This window comes from Bufo gargarizans, chromosome 2 (genome assembly GCF_014858855.1).
Source record: "Bufo gargarizans isolate SCDJY-AF-19 chromosome 2, ASM1485885v1, whole genome shotgun sequence".
In the NCBI taxonomy this organism is placed as follows: domain Eukaryota; kingdom Metazoa; phylum Chordata; class Amphibia; order Anura; family Bufonidae; genus Bufo; species Bufo gargarizans.
Window position 1 is genome coordinate 241,019,853 of NC_058081.1, and position 22,963 is coordinate 241,042,815.

At 41.5% G+C, this 22,963-nt stretch overlaps 1 protein-coding gene across 2 annotated transcripts in view; it reads right to left on the reverse strand.

Moving 5' to 3' along the window:
• Positions 1-1,500: 1,500 nt before the first annotated feature.
• PHTF2 (putative homeodomain transcription factor 2) overlaps positions 1,501-22,963 on the reverse strand; it is a 108,668-nt gene continuing 87,205 nt past the window's right edge. For both annotated transcript variants that reach the window (XM_044280140.1, XM_044280139.1), the window contains 8 exons: positions 22,334-22,462; positions 16,852-17,124; positions 15,201-15,332; positions 11,085-11,171; positions 8,984-9,139; positions 6,908-7,003; positions 4,352-4,477; positions 1,501-3,290 (listed from right to left, as the gene is read on the reverse strand). In XM_044280140.1, the coding sequence (XP_044136075.1) occupies positions 3,270-3,290; positions 4,352-4,477; positions 6,908-7,003; positions 8,984-9,139; positions 11,085-11,171; positions 15,201-15,332; positions 16,852-17,124; positions 22,334-22,462 (1,020 nt within the window). In that variant the 3' untranslated portion in view covers positions 1,501-3,269. The remainder of the gene's footprint in view (positions 3,291-4,351; positions 4,478-6,907; positions 7,004-8,983; positions 9,140-11,084; positions 11,172-15,200; positions 15,333-16,851; positions 17,125-22,333; positions 22,463-22,963) is intronic.

Consider the following 22,963-nt stretch of genomic DNA (forward strand, 5'->3'; position numbering starts at 1 on the left):
GCTATCACGTGTTAATGTAAATTTTCAACAATCTATTTCCTATCCCAGAATGCTCAACTTCAGTTCCAATAATGAATAATTTTATTAAAAAAAAAAATTTGATTAGCTTGGCATAACTGCCTAAAAAAAAAAAAAAATTAAACCAAATAAAAAAATAAAAATCATTTTGTAAAGGCTACCATACTTTTCTTTCCCTTTTCATTCCTGCTTTAGACAAGAAAAAAATATAACACAAGCTAAAATGCAGTGTACTGCTTTGTGTTATAAGCTATTTTTTTTTTACTGCGAGATGCAAGTGAAATCCTACTGGAGTCAATGTAAGACATCTAACCAAAAACACTAGGGATCGTGCGGATGTAATCTAAAAGAATAAATAACAATAAGAAATAAATAAAAGAAACAGCTCAAAATTGCAGAGTGCACTAGTTTACAGCTGTATTGGGCGAGATTCCTTATATAAATTACCAATACAAATGCCAACCTAGAAATGCTCTATTCCCTTAAGATTCCAAAGCTTTAAAGCAGTCAGGAAATGCCAGCCATTACAGCATCTATAGGGGTTGCTGTTATAAACAGTGACAGAAAAGGGGAAGAGAACAACAGATTTAATTTATATAATGGGACTTTTAACACCATGTGGAAACTTATGACGCATCGATAGGATACACCATAAATGCCTGATAGGAGAAGGTCCCACCTCTGGGATCTGCTCCTGTCTCAAGAACGGGTCCAGGAGTGAAAGAACAGCAAACCATGCAAGCACAGCACCATGCAAGCACAGCACCCTGCATCCTATTGACATCCCATTAAATATTGCAGATGGGAATTACTCTTTAATATATTTTGCTCTTTGTGCTAAAATTTCTGCAATATTCATCTGAATAGGCGGTGCTTTTGTTACAAAAACAACTCCATTCACGTTGAAACTGACTTTCAGTTCTACAGAAATAGGCTCTGTTCACACTGGCATCACAGTTTGGAAGGGGTTGTCCACTTTTTACTATTGATGACCTATTAATATCAGATCGGCGGGGGAGGGAGCAGGGAGTAAAAAAAAAATAAAATAAAAAAACAGACATCCCCTTTAAGTCATAACTGAGCTATTAATTAAAGAAGTACTCCCACAAAAATATGTATTTTCTGACCTGTTAGAAAGGTACATGATGCAATCTGTAGTGAAGGTAATCTTCTCAACAGTAACTGTATTTGTGAGTTATAAGCTCCTTTCTGATCCTCAGCTGTGTCCTGTGACGAGCACTCTGACTTTACAACTGACACAGGACGGGACGTCAGTTACTTCTCTATTGAGGCTCCTATAGGAATACATAGAGAAACTGGCGCCCGGTCCACACATTAGATGCTGTGTCAGTTGGAGATCAGAGTGTTGGTCACATGATATAGCTGAGGATCAGAAGGAAGGTTATAACTCACAAATACAGTCTCTGGTAAGAAAATTACCATCACTACAGTTTACATCATCTACTTTTCTAACAGGTCTGACTATAAAACTTTTTATGGGAGTGCTTCTTTAATTACCTAATGGATTCTAATGAATAAGAGCATATCCCACTGATTTAGGATCGTGTCCATCAGGTTTCAGAGTTCCGGTATTTAACAGCAAGAGTATTGCTGAAGAATATAGTAATCTTAAAAATACGGGAACCACTGAAGGAAACAATATAACACAAGTGTGGCCAGAGCCTTTGCTCACTATCCTACACCAACAGAATAACACAGTTTTGATCATTTCACTTCGGACAAAATACACAGCAATAAATTGCAATATACTGATACTTCAAACTTTTTTAACCAATTTTTTTTTAAAAAGAGGTCACCTTTGATATCAGTTGTGATTAGAAAGATATGATCATCTCACAATGTTCTTACATTATAAATGTGCATTTGTTCTATTTGATGCCTTTATATTTTCCTTAATGTGAAAATTAAATAGGTCAGGTTTCTGCACTTACATAGTAAAAATGTCAAGCATTTAAAGGGGTGTTTCAACATCAATATGTTCTTTAAATTAACCTCCCACCTTGTGAGACCTGTCAAGGGACATACCTGCTCAACAACGCTCAGTTCTGGCTTTATGGGTCCTGGGCTGTCTTCTCCAGACTTCTGGTCTCTGCAGGTAAACCTCCTGCACAGAATAGGTCAGGTCCACTGCTGAAGCCGATGACTGGCTGCAGCAGTGACATGTCCCTAATCAGTATGTCACTGTTAAGTCACGTGCTGCTTGAGGGCACATCACCATTGTGATCAGTCACTGGCTGCAGCAGTGCACCTGACACAGTCTGTTCAGGAAGTGCACCTCTGGGAACTGAAGTTCAGTGAAGACAGCCCGGGACACATGAAGAGTCAGGGAACAAGTACACTTTCCTTAACAGGTCCTGCTAGGTGGGTGGCAGGTGTAATTTTAAACACACTGAAGTTGGAAAAGCCCTTCAAGATATTTCATGTTGTGAAACAACTCAAGAAATACTCATCTAAACTGGCAGTGACACTTTCTATATAGGGGATATATCATGAGCTATATAAATGAAGATGAAAACAAACAGTGATAGCGCCCCCTCACACCCCTCTTCAAGTTTTGGTTGACAAAACAAAATGACAAATATTAATTAAGAATGAATTAACCTGATCAAAAGTAATACCCCAAAAAATATAACGGCGGTTGAAATCCATTCAGTCGTAAATCTCAAATTCCAAGAAAGCCGATTAGCTTTTAGATCTGTAAATTAGATCAATTAGCTCATCAAATCCTGGGAAAACTGCTCATGCTTCTTGAACTTTTCAGTTGGCAAAACTGAGGAACAATGAAATATGGAGGCTTCATTCCTCAATAGATGACAACTTCTGAATGTCCAGTTCTGTCATATTTTCCCCGAATATATTCCTGGCACTGGATTTTCACACTGCCTTGAGTGCAATACCCTCACAACAATTAAACATGCGTCAAACTCTGGTTCTCCAGAGAGGTGCTGGTTGCCTTACCTTGAAGTGTAGGAGCATTGTCTAACACCATAGGCTGGTAAAGGCCAAGATAACAGAAACATAAAAAACATCAAACACTGACAAGGTAAAATAAATAAAGGAATTGCACAAGTCAGTCAGACGTAAACACTTCAGTTTTCAGAATCACGTCTTCCCACGAGGCCTCGGCTTCTGGACACAAGCACAGTAACCATCGTGAGGCAGCTTATTTAATGCCAGAAAGTCAGTAATCGTGCTCCAGAGAACGGGTGGAAACATCCCACTGTTCAGCGTCATGATTTGATCTTCCATAACTAGAAGAAAAAGAAGGGAAAAAAAAAAAACTATAAAATAGAGCAATTCAAAGCAGAGATTAGATTTTTCACAGCAAGATTCTGGATTTAAAGGGATATCTTGGGAGGACCCCCCCTGAACCCACCTTTCTCCAGTCTGGATGCAGCAGCCAGGAGTGGTTTGTACTATGGAAACACCCAAGTGTGCTGCTTTACGTTGTTTCCATAGCCCCCATTTACTTGTACCACCTCCAGCCAAAGCGTACAGTATGAAGAAGGAGGCCATCCCAAAATAGGTATACCTCTTTAAATAGGATAATCTTAAAACTTAAATACATCTAAAAAATGTTGGTCTCTATTTTTTTAAATCTTTCTACTTATGGGTGCATCCACCTGAACTCTTATTTCACCATGCTTGCTGCGCATGAAGACTGTTTCTGGTGTGATGATAGTGCTGTGCACCGTAAAGGTGCCCCATACACCTTTCTCCCAACTATCCCATACACATGCAGGCTCTGATCAGCCTAAAGAATACGCGTTTGCATGGGGAGAGAGGAGAAAGCCTCTGCCAGAAACCTCTGGCAGTGGCTTATATAATGGGGGAACTAAAGGGTCATGCATTAAAATTCAAAGTCCCCCATGCTTTTCTCCCGTGATATCATTTGATGGGGAGAGTTAGGGGGCACCATACATATTCGGTTTTCGTCCAGTCCTCTTGAAAACAGCAGGTTTGGCCATCAATAGCCAATTGTGTAAGTTAACTAGATTTCTCTCCATTCCTGCCCCCTCTCTCTTCACAAATCAAAGACAGGAAGAGCAAGAGAGGGAGAGAAAAAGAAAAACTGCAGCTGCATCTCCCTCCTCCTTCCTTGCATCCATTTGCTCTATTACGCTACTATTTATTTTTAGATTAAGAAAGTTTCAGAGTATCTACAGGGAGCCTTGAGGGGGAACAACTAATAAGATATAGCACAATGTTTCCTATACTTACATGTTCTACAAATTTATGTAAAAAAATAAAAATAAAGAGGTATGCTTGAAATCACATAAAACTGGAGAACCCCTTCAAATAAAAGCCTTACCTTGAGATTAAATCCCAGCAGATCACTAATAACACCAGAAACAGCAGATAGAATAACCACCTGGGTGATATTGTATAGCAGAGGATTCATTGTCAGACCGTATAACCTAAAGGGATTGTCCAATTCCTTAGAAAGAAACAAACATAATCAGGTTCGCTAGAAATTCAGCATATAAACCTAATTTTGAATAAAGGTAAATAATAAAGCATTGTGCTCGTTATACATTTTGAACAGTATTAAAGGTATTATCCAGTAGTATCAATTTGTTATGGCTCAGAGTGGCTTAAAAGTATAAAAATAAAAAAATAAAAAAATCCCCCCGCTATTGTGCCAACAGATTGGCTGTGCACTATGTTGTGTCGGACCAAAGAAGTGGTGAGTAGTGGGCACTGGGGTAGTGTCAGGACAGCCTTAGCAAGGGATCAGCGAGGAAGAGTGTGGCTTCTTTGATTTAGTTTTAAGCCACTGTGACCCATATACAAAAAATAATACTGCTGGACATCCCCTTTAAAATGCCGTCTGTTTCTGCTTGACACTTTCTGATTTGTTAGGGATTGTTCACATACCATTCTTAAAGGCATCCTAGAGATAGGAGAAGAATACAACTTGACAAATATAAAAGCTTTATCCTGCTCTATCCAAGAATCAACTTGCTGTTTAAAATAGAAAGCGAGAGCCACAGGGAAAAGCAGTGTGGATACTGTTACAGGCCCTAAAGCTGTTTGGAGCTGAAACGACTGTGTAATTTTACGTATCTGTTCTCATATTTATGCAGGAAGCAAACTGCAGCCCTTTGGGGAGAGCTGCCTAGCAAGCTTACTGTTATTTCCGACTGTCAGCACTTAAATATTACGCAACAGATAAATCCCATTACAGCTCTTACTGCTATTAATACGAGGAACATATGGGACACTGTTTATATAGACAATTTGGCTCACCATGGGAGGCGCAGAAACCAAGTAAAGCATACTGGGGGAGATTTATCAAACTGGTGTAAAGAAGAACTGGCTCAGTTGCCCATAGAAACCAATCAGATTCCATCTTTCATTTTTCACAGCTCCTTTGGAAAATAAAAGGTGGAATCTGATTGGTTGCTATGGGCAACTAAGCAGTCCTGCTTTACACCAGTGTGATAAATCTGCCCCCACTGTGTGCACTTTTATCCCTAACCCTCTCTTTTCTATTATTGTAATCTAGGGTATATTCCCATGGGTCGTTCTTCCAGTGTTGTGAAAACTGACCTTAAAAAGGCTCACTGTTCTGAACATTTGGGTCCGGTTATTGTGGATACATTTAAAAAAAAAAAAAAATTTAAAAGGGTTGTACATTGATGACCTACACTCAGGATAGGTCATCAATGTCAGACTAGCAGGGGTTGTCTGTTTGTAGAGGAGGCGTTGCGAGTGCACTTCCTCTTCCAGCTTACCTGTGTGTCATTTCGATTGCAACGGTGGCACAGATTCATTCCTTTCGCTCATCTGATTCAACTGAATGGGACGAGCAGCTGTAAATTACTCTGAGTCGTCTAAAGGCGAGACCACGTACATCTTGAAGATGAAGCAGTGCTCCCATGGAGTGCTGTCTCCTCTTCTAACAGCTGATGGGTGCGAATGTCTGGAGTCCCTATAAGTATTTTCTCATTGGGGGCACCTAGTGTCCATTGTGCCTATGACCCATGTAGTTGCTCTCAAACGACAGGAAGCCTTAACATATTTTAGGCACATGCTTAGTAGGTATTTGCACTGCTTGGAAGGCAGCAGCAGATCCACTGTACATGCGCTGAGACAGAAGACCACTGTGCAGGTGCGATAAGACAGAGCCAGATCAGATGTCTGGCCCTGTTAATCCAGAAGAAGGGGGAAGTGGCCTGAACTGTGGGGTGTTGACAAACTGGAGCTCTGAGGGCTCGGGCCGGCCCCTTGGTGCTCCAAGAATCTAATTTGCATATTAATTTAAAAAAAAACTACTTTTCTTAGGAACAGGGAAACGCATGAATAAAGGTGTCGTTTAACTCGGCATGATCAACCCTAGCAGGCAATATGAAGCCGACAGATGCTCTTTAACATAAAAATTGGATTTAAACTACAAATTGCTGGTAGAAAACAACCTCCTCTATGGGCAGAATTTATCATGAGGGGAATATTTAAAGTCTGTTTCCCTTGACTCTGTGTTTTTGTACTGTGCACGAAATTTATCTGATGCATCTTTAAAACTAACACCTTTGTCTAGCAATGTTACTTTGTTTCTTTTTACGTCGCTACTGGAATGAGTGTGTGATTTTTTTGCAAATTTTTTAAAAGTCTCAGTTAACAAATGTGGAGTGAAGCTCATTAACATATCTAACCACGCCTACTTTTTTTACAAGCTTTACAAAACTGGAGTGAGTGGTTTAAAAATTCCAAACGTCATTACCGATTAATGCAGTTGACCCCAAAATGTGACAAAGCCCCTATTCTGGGACTTTTTGAAGCCAGAATTCTGGAGCACACAGTGTGATAAATTTCCCCTTGTAGCGTATGTTAATGAGTTACAAAGGTTTCAGAAATGATCACTTACTTTTAACAACTTAGTAGCTAGTTTTAGCACATTGTTGACAAGTGTCAGCTCCTCTTTCTTGTTTGGTTTCTTCTCCATTTTCAAGTACAAATTAATCTGCGAATAAGGCAAATAGTTGCATGGTGGCTTGTTATAATGCGTCTTCGTGAATGTGATATCAACTTATCAAAGCTTACTGTGCACAACCATTCAGCAGACAGACACACCGCCGCACAGTAATAATATCATGAATATATAATATATATATAATATCAGGAATTCACTCTGCTTAATGTACTACACCTTATGGCTATGCCGTAGCTCCATTCATCTGTTTGTGGCCATGGAAAAGCAGATCATAAAAATGGCCATAAAAGTAATGGTTTTCATACAAAATGAATATTCTTAATGGTAATTAAGAATCACAGATAATTATCATTTGTGACTTGTCATAAGGCTAGGTACATATCACAATTCTATTACTAAAATCCAAGAACGTGTCTGATTTTTTTTCCCCCCCTAATTAATCAAAGAATTTAATTAAGTACCGATTTCCATGAAATGCATGAAATCATTTGAGCAGTTAGGACTAATCGTTTATATGACAAAATCGGTCACATGAGGGATTTTGTTAGTGAAAACTAACTGTGTATTAATCAAAAATACTAAATCTTAAATGAAAATGATTACATCTAAGGTCATTTTGAATCATGGCTGACTTGTCACTCCTTAAAGCAAATCTGTTGGGTGGTTTATACTGCTCTATCTGAGAGCAGGATTATGAAAGAGAGAAAGAAGCTGAGCTTTGTGAGATAGAGAGATAGAGATATAGATAGATAGATATATATATATATATATATATATATATATATATATCTATCAGGATTTCTGAGTAAGAAACAGAATAAATCCTGACTTCTAGGAGAGCCAGTGAGGGTCCTGATTACTCTCCCGCACACAGTGAGTTTGTCCATGTATAAATGTGTGTACACAGAAGGGTGCATTCACACAACCGTATGTATTTTGCGGTCCGCCAAAAATATGGATGACATCCATGTGACATCCGTTTATTGTTGCGGATCCATTTGGACAATTCCTATCCTTGTCTGCAAAAAGGACAAGAATAGTACAGGCTTTTTGGGGCTATGAAACGGACAAATGAATGCGGACAGCATCCTATCCGCATAAAATGTGGATCAGATGCAGACGAAAAATACAGTTGCGTGAATAGGGTCGAAGGCTGGTAATCATCCTATGTGGGCGGGATAATCAGGACTCTCACTGCCTCTCCTAAAAGTCCTGCCAGGATTTACTCTGCTTTATCTCAGAAATCCTGCCCCATAATATATAAACCAATATATCATAGAGCTCAACATGAGAAATCAACTGGCAGGTTTGCTTTAAGGGCTGTTTCACATGAGCGGATGCCGTGCGTGACATCCGCTCCGTGAATGACAGCCAAGACCCGATGCAGACTGCAGAGGCACGGAGCAGTAACATGACTGATAATGCTCCGTGCCTCTCTGTGACCTCTTTACTACGAAATCACAGTGAGATAAAGTTGTCACCGTGATTTCGTAGTAAAGAGATCACAGAGAGGCACGGAGCATTATCAGTCATGTTACTGCTCCGTGCCTCTGCAGTCTGCATCGGGTCTTGGCACTCTTTCACGGAGCGGATGTCACACACGGCATCCGCGCGTGTGAAACAGCCCTAACAGTTCATAAAAATAATTCTCCATAAGAAAAATGATCTCTAATGCAAAATACTACTCTGCTACGTTAATCATATCTCCTACAAAATCTAATTTTAATTAAACATATAAAAAACATAGAACAAATGACAGAGAATAGGAAATCAAGGTGGTAGCATGCAGGTATATGGTGTTCATTCCTAGAAAGCAGCACTCAATGCCCACCAGGGCCAAATAAACAACTTTTACCATAGCACTGTGTTCACTCTTGGTATATCCAAACTAGTACAGCCCGCCATAAGAAAGATAATAGAAAGAGCAGGAAGAGAGGCTCAGATGATCTAGGATTCTTTAATATAATATCAGCCAACAAGACTACACATCAAAGAAAAGGCTTTGCCTACCTGTTCTGTCAACAATATTGAGGTATTGCTATATTTTTTGCTGGTTTCTGATCCAAGTGTAACAAATCTCAATAAAAAGAGACTTAATGAAATGCACCAAATTACTAGTTCCCAGTTGTAGTGACACCCTAGAAAGGTCTCATGAATATGAAGAAGCTGGAACAGAAAAATAAAAATGTGTGACAGAAAGAAACGGAATTAAAAAAAAGTTAATTTTGACTTTAGTTTTTACGATCCTTAAAAATGTTAGAATTTTAGTTTTAGCACTTCCTTCAATAGCTCGTCAAGTGCATAATAAGCCTAGGGTCCAGTTTTGTAAAGGATCCATATTGTTTTAGGGTAGTGGGAAGGGGTGTATCAAGCAATGCCACGGAATACCTTCTTCAGAAGCCAAGTCTGAGTAATCAAATATCATGTTATACTCAATACTCGCAGCACAAAAAAGCTAATATGCCAGTTTTCCTCACTAGATGGCAGACCAATGCTTTAGCATCTAGGCCAGACAGCTTGATATTTTATGAATAAGGACTGCATGTACATTAACATTGATAGAGCTGATTGCAGACCACCCCTATTGTATGACACACAGTATAAAAGACCGTACTGACTGCCAAGTACAAATGTCGAAAATAAAGTTAGAGAAATGTCATAGAGCTGCAAGGAAACAAACGCCTTCTGTAGATATCCCGTTCACATTATTATTTGAAAATTTTCAAAAAGATTTTAGCAGGGTGGTTGAAAAATAATAAAAATTGTAGAAACCTATTTAATATATTTGTGCTGTGTGTTATACAAAATAGAGGAAAAGTTTTTCTCTCAGAGATTAAATGGGTTGTCTGCTTTAATTATATTGAAGACCTATCCTCAGGATAGGACATTAATGTCAGATCAGCGGGGGTCCGACCCCCATCTCCCTTGTCGATCAGCTCCATGCGAGCACTGCCTTCTCTTCATTGTTGACCTGCTCTCCATGTAATTACCAGTAAGCATCACTGGCCAGCCTGAAGAACTGCTGGGGGCACGTATTGATGACTTATCACCAGCTCTGCCCTCATTTACCTATTTTGTAGAGATGAATTAAAAAAGAGGTTCTATTGCCAATTCCGTTTTGTGAGAAGGGTCACCTGATAAGCTGATCAGTGTACATGGCAGCAAACGTTCAGTTCTCCTGCTGATCCACCACAAGGAGAAATTAAAGGGGTTGGCAACTTTCTAGCTACTCGCGACCAATGTGTAGGTAAGAAGACTATATGGCACTTACTAATATAGCCTTTGTAGATATTGTGTGCCATTTGCTATATTTCACAAGCCATGTCATCTTTTTAGGCAATGTTCTTTGCTGTCCTGTCCATAAGATGGCTGCTGACGGACGGTCATGTGACCAGGCGCTCCACTCATCTCCTGCATTCAGGTGCAGGATGTCTGGAGGAGATTGAGCGATGTTTCTGGTCACATGACTGCAACCATCTTATGGACAGGACCTCCGTGTGGACAGCACAAAAGAATTGGCCAACAAGAGGGCATACTTTATAAAATATAAAAAATGGTGCAGAATATCAACAAAGACTATATAAGTCAGCGCCAAACAAACACATTGGTCAAGAGTTACAAGAAATTGGCCAACCCCTTTAATATTTAGATAGTTCCATTAGGGATCACAATAGCAGTGAGGAAAACCTTAAAGGGGTTGTTCAACTTTTTGGGGGGGAAGGGGGTGGCCAGAACCCCCTCCTGGTCACACCTGCAAAGCTTACCTGCACCAAGCTCCTAAGCTGCCTGGATACTGCGCTCACATCCCCCGATGTCAACATTCACTTTGATGCTACTGCAATGGTAACTGGTCACATCACTGCAGCAGCATTCAAAGTGGATGTTGACAGCGGGGGAGCGGAGTGAGGCAGAGACATCCAGGCAGCAAAGGAGCTAGGACCCAGCAGGACCCTTTCCTGGTCTGGCCGGTAGGGAGGGGGTCTGCTCAAACTTTCTCCAAAGAGTGAACAACCCCATCAAATGGAGCAGCAGTTGGGCATGAACACTGCTGCCTCATTCAAAGTCTTCTATGGGAGGACAAAAACAGCTGAGCAAAAAAAACTAAACTCACCTGTGCACAGCAAATGAACACCGCCGATATAGTCAGCAAGAAAGCTGATGAAACTATCACATCTACTGAACGCTGGGGGCCTCTCCGCTGTAAGGAGAAGATTCTCAGTGTTAGTATGCAGAATTATGGTACATCACACATCCTCCACAGTCAAAGCAGAAAAACTGCAAACATCTTCTCGGTCTAGTCAATGGCCTAACTTGGAAAGTATAAAGTAGACATTTTCAACAGTAGCTGCTGAATCTCTACAATCAGACATTTATTTTTTAGGTCCATTCACACGAACGTATGGCCTGTGTCCTCGTGTTCCATACCGCAATACATGGGTACCGGCCGTGTGAACTCCATTTTGCGGACCCATTGACTTGAATGAATCCGCGATCTGCAAAATACGCCAAAAGATAGGACATGTCTTATCTTTTGCAATGTGGAGGCACAGACCTGAAAACCCATGGAAGGGCTTCTGATCCATGCTTCCTCTTTGCAAAAGATAGGACATGTCCTATCCTTTGCCGTATCTTGCGGATCGCGGACCCATACAAGTCAATGGGTCCGCATCCATGATACAGAGTTCCCACGGCCGGTGCCTGTGTATTGCACACCCACTATTTGCAGTCCGCAACACAGAGGCCATATGTTCGTGTGAATGGACCCTTTGGGAAAAAATAAAGGTTCAACTGTCCTAGCCAATTTCCACTGTGATATTAATAAAAGGGATAAACACCGTTAAATATGTTTTCCTAACTGTAATTGTGTGTAAAGGCCCAACTCATATGTCCTAGATTATTGTATATTTGTCCAAAGAATGCCCAAATGAACTCTTAGCTCTTATTTTATTATTTTTATCTCTTAAATGCAAAAATAAAATCCAAACACTTACTAAGGAATTTAAGCCCACTTTTCTATGCCGAACTCCTGCTACATACAATTTATGGTGTCCCCTGCTGTTCTTTTGATGCATTCTCAAATAGTCCATCTAATGTACAATGCCATTGACAAAAAGTCACTTCTAGTGTGCTAATGCCAGGCCTACACAATAGCGGGAATCACTCTGCCACCTGTGAACACATGGAGACAGAGCTACTGGGCATGTGTAGCCACCAGCATTGGGCCTACTAGGTGGACATTCTAAGAAGAACACTAGGGGGCGCTATAAGTATTTAAAAGATATCTAGACAAAGAAACAAAATATGGGGGTCATTTATTAGGCGTATTTCAGGTGCAAATTGCGGCAAAACAGCTAGGTGCATCGCAATCTGCGACTCCTTGCCGCTCACACCAGGCCTAAAATTGTGGGAGGGGAAGGGGATGGGCCGGCAAGTGCATCTCAGTTACCATTTTCTATGCCTGTTTCAGACGTAGAAAAAAGGTCTAAATGTAAGACTGCAAGGAAGCTGTCTTACATTTAGAACTGGCGAAAGATTCACCGAAGTTGTGAAGAGGCCGGCGCCGCTTCATAACTCTGGGGGATCCACCGCCAGTTTAGGGCTTTATTAAGACCGCTGTCTAAAATGCCGGTCTTAATAAATGGAGACAATTCAATAATCCACAGCAATCGCCGGTAAATGATGAAAATAGTGGTGATTTATTCACTCAAGCAGCCAGTATACAGCGACGTTTCGACCTCAGTTGGTCTTTATCAAGCAGTGATAAATGTGCACCTATGTCTTACATTTAAAAGCGCCTGTTTCAGGTGTAGAACAAGGTCTAAATTTAAGGCTACTTTCACACTAGCGTTTTGGCTTTCCGTTTGTGAGATCCGTTTCAGGGCTCTCACAAGCGGTCCAAAACAGATCAGTTTTGCCCTAATGCATTCTGAATGGATAATGATCCGCTCAGAATGCATCAGTTTGCCTCCGATCAGTCTCCATTCCGCTCTGGAGGTGGACACCGAAACGCTGCCTGCAGCGTTTTGCTATCCACTTGACGAAACTGAGCCAAACGGATCTGTCCTGGCAAACAATGTAAGTCAATGGGGATGGATCCGTTTTTTTCTGACACAATAGAAAACGGACCCGTCTCCTATTGACTTTCAATGGAGTTCATGACGGCTCCGTCTTGCCTATATTACAGATAATACAAACTGATCCGTCATGATGGATGCATGCGGTTGTATTATTGTAACAGATCCGCCCAAAATGCGAGTGTTAAAATAGCCTTAGACAGGAAGCTGTCTTACATTTAGAACTAGCGGAGGATCCACCGAAGTTATGTGCAGGCCGGTGCCTCTTCATAACTCCGGCAGATCCACCGCCAGCACAAGGCCATATTAAGACTGGCGTCTAAAACGTTGGTCATAATAAATGTACCCCTATGTTTTGTGTGATCTAAAAGACTAAATGATTATTATTTGATTGGACAACTGCTTGAAAGGAGTATTATCTCAGACATTGATGGTAGGGATCAGAATACCCATGTTATGCACTGGCCTCGTGGGCAGGGATATGTATACAGCCAAGTAGGCCAAGTTACACAGTTTCTGTAACTCCATTAGAAGTGTATAGGAGCTACAAAAACAACATACTATAGTGAACTACTGTTTCTGCAGCTGCCAAGTTAGGAGCCCAGTGTACATCGTTGTAATATGCTATTTCTTTAACTCGCATTAATTCTATGGGACTTACAGAAACAGCATAGCAGAGTCCACTGAACTGTTTCCTTAATCCCGGCCACCTCATATCACAAGTATTCAAATCTCCCATGAATGGCTAAGTTGTGAATACCCCTTTAATTCGGACCTACAGGCAGATTTTATGCTGTATCTTTCAGACCATGCCACACCCCTCATTTCTATTTGGTTTAAAGTGTAACTGTCATTTCACTTTTTGTGTGTGGACAGTGAGTGTGTTTTTTTTATTATACTTTATTGGGGATATATGCTTTTTTTTTTTCAATTAGAAAATTGTATTTAAAGTCTCTCCTTAGCAACACTGTAACTGAGCCTTACCCAAGGAGAATCTGCCTTCGGCATTCTACTGAAAGCCGAAGACGCTGGATAACTTTATGGTGCAGAGGCTTCTCAGCCTGCCTCTGGTTTCCCTGTCGCAGCCTCTGCCTCTATATATGTTTATGTAATATACAATTCTAAAAATCATGTGACATGGCTTCCCTGCAGACAGTTTATCTGCTGCCAGTGTTGATAGCTCCCCTCTAAATCCCAGCGCATTTCTGGTTAGCACTCCGAAGATAGGGAAACCAGCAGGCCTGCAGCGATCAGCACTGAAAGCAAGCATTCAGGAAAATGGCACACTTAGGCCTTGTTCACACTTCAGTGTTTGGTCAGTGATTTCCATCAGTGATTTGTGAGCCAAAACCAGGTGCTGCTCTAAACACAGAACAGGAGCAGATCTTTCCCTTCTACCTCATGTCTGTGGAGGCTCCACTTCTGGTTTTGGCTCACAAATCACTGATGGAAATCACTGACCAAACACTGAAGTGTGAACGAGGCCTTACTGTTAGTTCTGACTGTTGCAGCCTTGCTCACCTACCTAGCTTCCCAGAGACGCACTAGGTAAAAGAGAGCGCTGGCAGCAGATAAACTGTCTGCACAGAAGCATGTGTCATCATATAGGAAGACAGGGCTAGGGGGTAAGGGGACAATGACAGGGACAGGGAGACCAGAGGAAGGCTGTGAAGTGTCCACATCATACATTCAGCATTCAGTAAAAACATTGAAAAATTATCTTTAGAAACCCTCAGTTGAAAGGTTGCTAAGTTAGACACTTTACATAAAATGTTGGTATGTTAAAAAAAAAGTATATTACAAAAAAAAAAAAAAAAAAGCACACTCAAAACCCTAATTTTGTCTCTCCTCAGCAATTTGAACGTAGACTTTCTTACTGCATAACCTAGGTCAGTATCTGCTGCTTACAGATAAATGAAGGAATATTCTTTTGACAAATATCCTTGCACAGTGCAAAATTCAAGTTTTATTCAGGAATTCCAGGTTGTCCAGATGAGGCAAAAAAAATAATAAAGACCACCCAATCAACACCTTGACTGGTGGCATGATTTTCTTCCTGTCCAGGCACCCAATGTTTTACGACTGCCCGATGGATTTTAAATGTTTTTTTTTTGTGAATGTGTTATGAACAACAGAAGAGCATGTTCACCTACCTTTAGATAGGAACGAAGAGAGAGCCACATTTTTATATTTTGGACCTTCTTTAGACGGAAATGTGGAACTTCAGATTTTCTAGCTCTTCTGGCGCTAGTTAAATGACCAAATAATTTTGCAAACAGTAATCTCTGGAATGAAACAATCTGTGTCACTTCATAGCAAATAAAATTCCCTAGCAGGAACGCATCTAAACAAAAGCATACTAAAACATTGCCATTTGTTCACCACTGTTCCCATATACAGATGTCAAGCTCTTAAGTTAGTATTCAAAGTTATAGTCACTTAAATGTCACATTATTGCCAGTAAGCATACAATTCATACTGGAAATGAAAAGTTATAAAAGTTGGCAAATTCACTTTCAAATCTTATATTACTATTATGAGTGACATAAATAATAGGATGGCACTTTTGCAGGGCCATAACGAGTAGTGAAATAGTAAGTCAATTGCTGCTCGTTTAAATGGCCTTCACATGGGCCAACACAAAGTGTATGAGGGACAAACGATCATTAGCCCTCCATGAAGTTTTTGCATCTAGACAGCATTTGCTCTTGTCAGCTGCTTGGTTGGGGGTTTAGACAAGCTGTTGATCGGGTATGATCTTATATAGACTTATTTTGTAAATTATTGGCCCATGTCAAAGAGTCCTTGGGCACCACCACACACTGCTAGCTGACTCATTTTGCAGGACACACAACTAACCCGCCAAATTGGGTTTCCATTCCTCCCCAAAATAAGCAATTCTCTGGGTCCCACCCAACGTTTGTGAGTGGAATTGGTGTACAGGCCTTAATATATAGTGACCACCATGTTGATCTTTAATTGCAGGTTCTAGATTTCCCAAATGACCCATCTCTTGGAAAATTATGCACTTTATTTTAACACAATGGGGCAGATCTACAAAGACTGGGGTTTCATACACCAGTCTTAGTATAAAAAAATAAATAAAAAAACTGCCGAGATAAGATGTGCCTCTTAAAAAATGTTGTGGATCTTCCAGTAGTCCGCATGCCAGAAATACAAATCTACACCAGCTATGAGTGAAGGTTTTATGTAAATCTATTATAGTAAATCTGATGGCTGCTGCTGGCCCTGTCACCTTCTGCTAAGCCCTGCACCCTTTTCATGTTGCTTTTTGAAAAGTGTCAAGAATCGAAAAAAGTTACTAAACTGTAGCACAAATATGGCATGCGCCATGACTTACTTTTTACACCACAGAAGTGAATGAATAAATCCACTTTTTACATATTAGTATGTAGAGGAGGTCAATGAAACTCTACAGAAAAAAAAAAACTAACAAAAGCAAGAACCACGTCACAAAACAAACCACAGAAGGACGCCGCTCTTGCTACCTTAGGGTCCATGCACATGGTTTGTAAAGGTGTGTGTAAAGAACCTGGTGCCTCACAGGCCAGTGGTTCTGTAGGGCACCAGGTTCTCCCATAGTTGAAGAGTTTCTAAGGGAGAATACCTAGACGCATTTTGTTTCTCACGCATTCCAGAGAGGCACACAGAGATACAGTATGGGTCAACAGATGTGTATGGCACAGATCTATACTAGACATGGGCCTTCAGACTCATTTTCAGTCTTCTCACTGTCAATGAAGACTTTCTTTACCAGTCATGATAAAGTCCTATTAAACGTACCTGTTTGTATGTTCTCTCTGCTACACATAACAAGAAAAAGAAAATCCAGACCAGAGAAACACGGACCACAAAACTAATAACCACCATGGAAACGACCATGATGTCTGTGCTGGAACCAAAGGCAATGTTGTAAATTTCAGCAGCAGAAAGCGTCGCCAGCTGCTCTAAGTCTCGGGATTCAGATAGTCTAAAGGCAAATGGAGTCAATCCAAGAATAAGAGAGATAAAGTTTCCGAACATCTGATATCCAATTCCTGGTGTGTAGCTGTTCACCTGAAAGAAAGTACAGAGGTTTTATTTCATTGTACACAGTAACCTATAGAAACAGACTGTATTAACCAGCATCAGCAGAAAAAGGGCCCAGATACACACGTGCTCTTACCTAATCATTGGCGTAATTGCTTCCTTACCATTCTTATTCATTACTACAATAGGTGCTCCTAAACCTAATGCTGAAGCTACAGCACCAACAATCTCTAAAAAGTCATCTGTTTGAAGGAGCAATGAACGCTGACCAATGTCTATACGATGTGGTGATAGCAATCCATTTACACAGCCAGTCATTTCACAGTCCTTTAACCATTCAACACTAAAAGTACTATTCAGCTTCTTAGAGGCGAATTTTTATTTCAGTGAAATCAGATCACCATATAAGCTGCACTAGGACACAAGGGCAGCATTAATACGATCATATATAATTATATATTGCTGATCATATGCAAGCAAAACACAAAATATAAAAAGATAAAAAAATGAAACCTACAAATAATAAAAAAAAATATATATAAATATTGTATAGAACCTAGGTTTTTAACCCTTAGGTATGTGTATCGCCAGGTGGTACACACCAGAGGCAGACAGAGATAACCCTTATACAAGAACAGTGTATGGGCCCTGTCCTTGTCACGGTCACTGTCCTTGTCCTTTGCCTTTAATCAGGGGTGTGGCTAGGGGGCGCTGTTGTGGCATGTAACACTTGTGCAAGACGTTATGGGAGTACATTAGACGTTCCTTCGTCTTCCTTACTGGTGGGTAAAGATACTAACATTTTCTAGTCATGTAAATGGTGTTTTATCTTCACCTCTTTTCAAGCTAAGCAAAATGGTGATTCTTTGCAAATGCTTAGCTTTACTATTCATGGGGGATCAGGTTTCTGCATGTTGTTCTCTGAATGATCATTCTTTTCTATACGCTTTAATACATACTGATAGTTTTACTGTGACCAGACAACCGTTTTGTTCCATTCTGCTATCTCAAAGGTGATCCAACAACTTAGTTATTAAGAGCCTGAGACATGGGGGCGATAGTCTAAATGATTAATGATTCATATGATGGTTCATCCCAATTAAATGACCAGTGTAAACTAATTTATTCTCATTGAATGGGACTAAACACATACAACTGCAAATCCAGGGCAGATAGCTGAGGGTCAGACTCCGATTTCTGCTGACAATTCCACAGTGACTGAGAGAACAACGCACCCTATACATGTCCAGGGAATGAACATCAATCAATAAGGGGTTGTCTTATTTCAGCAAATGGTATTTACATGTAGAGAAAGTTATTACAAGACACTTACTAATGTATTGTCATTGTCCATATTGTCTCCTTTGCTGGCTTCATTAATTTTTCCATCACATTATTTATCCAGGGGCTATGGACCCCCTGCAGTCCAGCAGCAGTGGCCGTGCTTGCACGCTATAGGAAAACGCACTAGCCTCTCCGGTGGCCGGAACCAATAGTGTGCAAGCGTGGCCACCACTGCTGGATTGCAGGATGGTCAAACTCAAGGAGCAGTGTATAATGTGATCGAAAAATGAACCAAGCCAGCAAAGGAGACAATATGGACAATCACAATATATTAGTAACTGCCTTGTATTAACTTTCTCTACATGATAAATGCCACTTGCTCAAACGACACAACCCCTTTAACCCTTTAGTTAAGGATCATAAGGATCACTTGTCAGCAGCACATCCCCACATTTAAACAGGGGTTGGCTGCCTACAGTAATGTAAACTGTAAGCTGACTTAAAGGGGTTCTCTGGGAATTAAGAAAATGAAAATACTTAAATATTAATTTATTCTAAGTATATTCCCAAATATCTTTCATTAGTTATAATGGCTCGTTTTCTCTGGGGAGCGATCGTATATTTAATCTATTTCATTTAATGAATGTGTGTGTCGTTAAAAGATATCAACACTATCCACTATAACAGTGACATCTACAGGACCCCGCCCCTTCAGACTCCCTGACCTCCGTCTGGCGCAGGGCCTGGATGGACACAAGGATGTCCTTTTGAACGCTCACTCTCAGACAGCAGCACTGTGCTGTCTGAGTGTGAGCTTAATGCCTCATTCACATATCAGTATTTTGGTCAGTGATTTCCATCAGTGATTTTAAGCCAAAACCAGATGCAGATCTAAACACAGAACAGGTACAGATCTCTCCATTATACCTTATGTCTGTGGAGACTCCGATCCTGGTTTTGGCTCACAATCACTGACGGAAATCACTGACGTGTGAATGAAGCTTAAGGAAGAAAGTCACCGTCCCTCCCACCCCTTCAGCTGACAAGTGTTAAATTTTTAATTTAATTTTATTTTATCAATCTCTGTCGGCTGAGGAGTGGGAGGGGGTATGGCCTAACCGGATCAGGGGCATGTCCTTTTAAACAGCTCACTCTAAGACAGCAGCACAGTGCTGTCAGAGTGTGAGCTACAGGGAGAAAGTCACCCTCCCTCCCCCCCCTGCAGCTGACAGAAGTTGATTTTTACCTTAATTTTTTTTCAATCCCCGTAGGCTGAGGAGTGGGAGGGAACGTGGCCTAACCAGATCAGGAGCATGGCTAAGCGGGACCTGGGGGCTGGGTTTTAGGTTAGTCTTTTGAGGGTGGACACATTGTGGCAGGGGGCGTGTCTGGGCTCCTTCCTGCCAGAGTCATTCCCCTCTCGGCACCTTACTGGCTAATTTGCATACCAAATAAACTAGATTTTCAGAGAATAAAAACATCTATTGCTAGAACAAAGGCACATCTTGAAATAAAGTACTAAGTGCTATTAGGCCATGGCTTTACTGCAATAGCGATTATCCTGGTGACAGATTTCCTTTAAAGCTCACCTACAGCAGTGAAGAAAAATGGCTGGGTTGTTATGGAAACCTGGTGTAAAACTGTATGTGGAGGATAACGGCCTGCGAGCTTCTATTAGCTGATAATGGTCATGTGACCAAACTTCTATTGGCTAATGCATTTTTGGGAAATATCTCAGGAACGGTACGTCCTAGAGAGGCGAGACCTGGTCTAAAACCTTCCCGAACACCTGATGTACCTGTGTGCGGAATTTCGTGATTGTAAATGCGACAGTGCGGATTCCTTTAGCGGACATACATACACACACACACACACACACACACACTCTGCTTTATATATTAGATAAAGTTATATTTAAAAAGAGGACCTTTTACCGATTATGACACTGTGAACTAGGGATCGGCCGATTATCGGATTTACCGATATTATCGGCCGATATTTAGGATTTTGAACACTATCGGTATCGGCATCTATTTTGCCGATATTCCGATAGTGTATGGGGAACACAGATCGCGCTGTTGACAGCGCTCTCCGTGTTCCCCTTAGCAGCACAGGGGAGAAGGAGCAGTGTCTCCTCCCCCTGTGCTGCTCCTGCCGCTGCCGCCAATGTAAGGACAGGGGACAGGAGGAGGGGAGGAGCTATGGCCACTGCTCCACCAATGAAGATTAATCTATCATTCATTCATATACAGGAGGCGGGAGCTGCAGGATCACATAGCCGGCTCCCGGCCTCTATGAGCTGTAGCTGCGATCTGCGGTAGTTAACTCCTCAGGTGCCGCGGATCGCAGCTACTGCTCATAGAGGTCGGGAGCCGGCTATGTGATCCTGCAGCCAGCTCCCGCCTCCTGTATATGAATAAATGTGGGATTAAGCTTCATTGGTGGCGCAGTGCGACCCCCCAAGCCCCCCAGTATCAGACATTGGTGGCGCAGTGCGCCCCCCCCCCCCAAGCCCCCCCCCAGTGGTGGCGCATAGGGCCCCCCCACCCCAGTCGCAGTGCGCCCCTCCACAGGATCCCCTCTCCCTTGCTCCTCTGATCGGAGCCCCAGCAGTGTAATGCTGGGGCTCCGATCGGTTACCATGGCAGCCAGGACGCTATTGAAGCCCCGGCTGCCATGATGAGCTCCATGCTGCTGTGTGCACAAAGCACACAGCAGCAGGGACAGTGTGAGCTCCTATTCACCCTGATAGATCTCTATCAGGGTGAATAGGACAAGGGTTCTAGTCCCTAAGGGGGCTAAAAGTTAGTAAAAAAAAATAAGTTACAAAAAAAATAAAAACACCAAAATATTAAATATAAATGAAAAAGAAAGATTTACAAAAAAATAAAATAAATACACATTAACAATAAACATTAATTTTCAGCAGATTTGTGGGAATTTTTATTTTTTTTTCAAAAATGAAAATTCCCAGAATATCGGTATAAATTATCTGCTATCGGCCTGAAAGTTCACAAATTATCGGTATCGGCCCTAAAAAATCAATATCGGTCGATCCCTACTGTGAACTAAGAATACAGACATGGAGAGCAGTGCCCGGGGATCTCACTGCACTTACTATTATCCCCGGGCGCCGCTTCGTTCTCCCGCTATGCCCTCCGGTATCTCCGGTCACAAAGTTATGGTAGGCGGAGTCTGCCCTTGTTCTTCTGTAGCGCTGGCCAATCGCATTGCAGAGCTCACAGCCTGGGAGAAAATTACCTCCCAGGCTGTGAGCTCTGCGCTGCGATTGGCCAGCGCTAGAGCAGAACAAGGGCAGACTCCGCCTACCATAACTTAGTGACTGAAATCTCTGCCTACTATAACTTAGTGGCCGGAGATACCGGAGCTTATACCGGGAGAACGGAGCAGTGCCCAGGGATAATAGTAAGTGCAGCGAGATCCCTGGGTGCCGCTCTACATGTCTGTATTCTTAGTTCACAGTGTCATAATCGGTGAAAGGTCCTCTAAGTATTTTCATTTTCTTAATTCCTGGAGAACCCCTTTAAGCCCAATTTAAAGTTCAACTTTGATCTGGGCGTAAATCATCTTAGATTAAGGAGAGGTCAAAAAGCGGTGGATTTATCACAGAAATGCAGTCTGAAAGCACTATGTACTGAGAAATGCTGATGCTGAAGTAGACAAACCATGTAAACCTAAAAAAAAAAAAAATATGTTTGTTTGACATCTGTGATAAGCCAATAATAAATAAAAAAAAATGGCTTCAAAAGGTGTCCATAGCCTCCACTTTTGAATTATGTTTTAAGGTTTTCCATTATTTAAGTTACTTTATAGCTTTACTTTTTTTTTAGAGCCTTTTTACTGAAAACAATTCTTGACTTGAAAAACTTTTACACAGAGAAATATTTCACAATCTGTAGTCAATCTGAAGCTGGGTACGCAAGACACTCACCCTGTTCATGATCATTCCACTAATCTCCAAAACAGACATGTCTGCTTTCTTGCAGTCATTGCCCTCCCACACTATAGCGCTGACTTTCTCAAGCCCTGGATTAGAGCTGTGCAGCCAGGGTAAATTACTCTAGAAAGAAGAGAGACATGGTAAAATGTATGACCTGATCAGTATACAGTGCCGAGGTTACCAGCAGCCCAGTGGATTCATACAAAGGTATTACCATGAGAATGACAGCCTGTCATGAATAAAATCAGCTGTTAAAGGCTCCTTTCACACCTGCGTTCAGGTGTCCGCTCGTGAGCTCCGTTTGAAGGGGCTCACAAGCGGCCCTGAACGCAGCCGTCTGGCCCTAATGCATTCTCAGTGGAGGCGGATCCGCTGAGAATGCATCCGTCTGCCAGCGCTCAGCCTCCGCTCAGTGAGCGGACACCTGAACGCTGCAAGCAGCGTTTGGGTGTCCGCCTGGCCGTGCGGAGGCGAGCGGATCCGTTCCGACTTATAATGTAAGTCAATGGGGACGGATCCGCTTGAAGATGACACCATATGGCTCAATCTTCAAGCGGATCCGTCCCCCATTGACTTCAATGTAAAGTCTGAACGGATCCGCTCAGGCTACTTTCACACTTA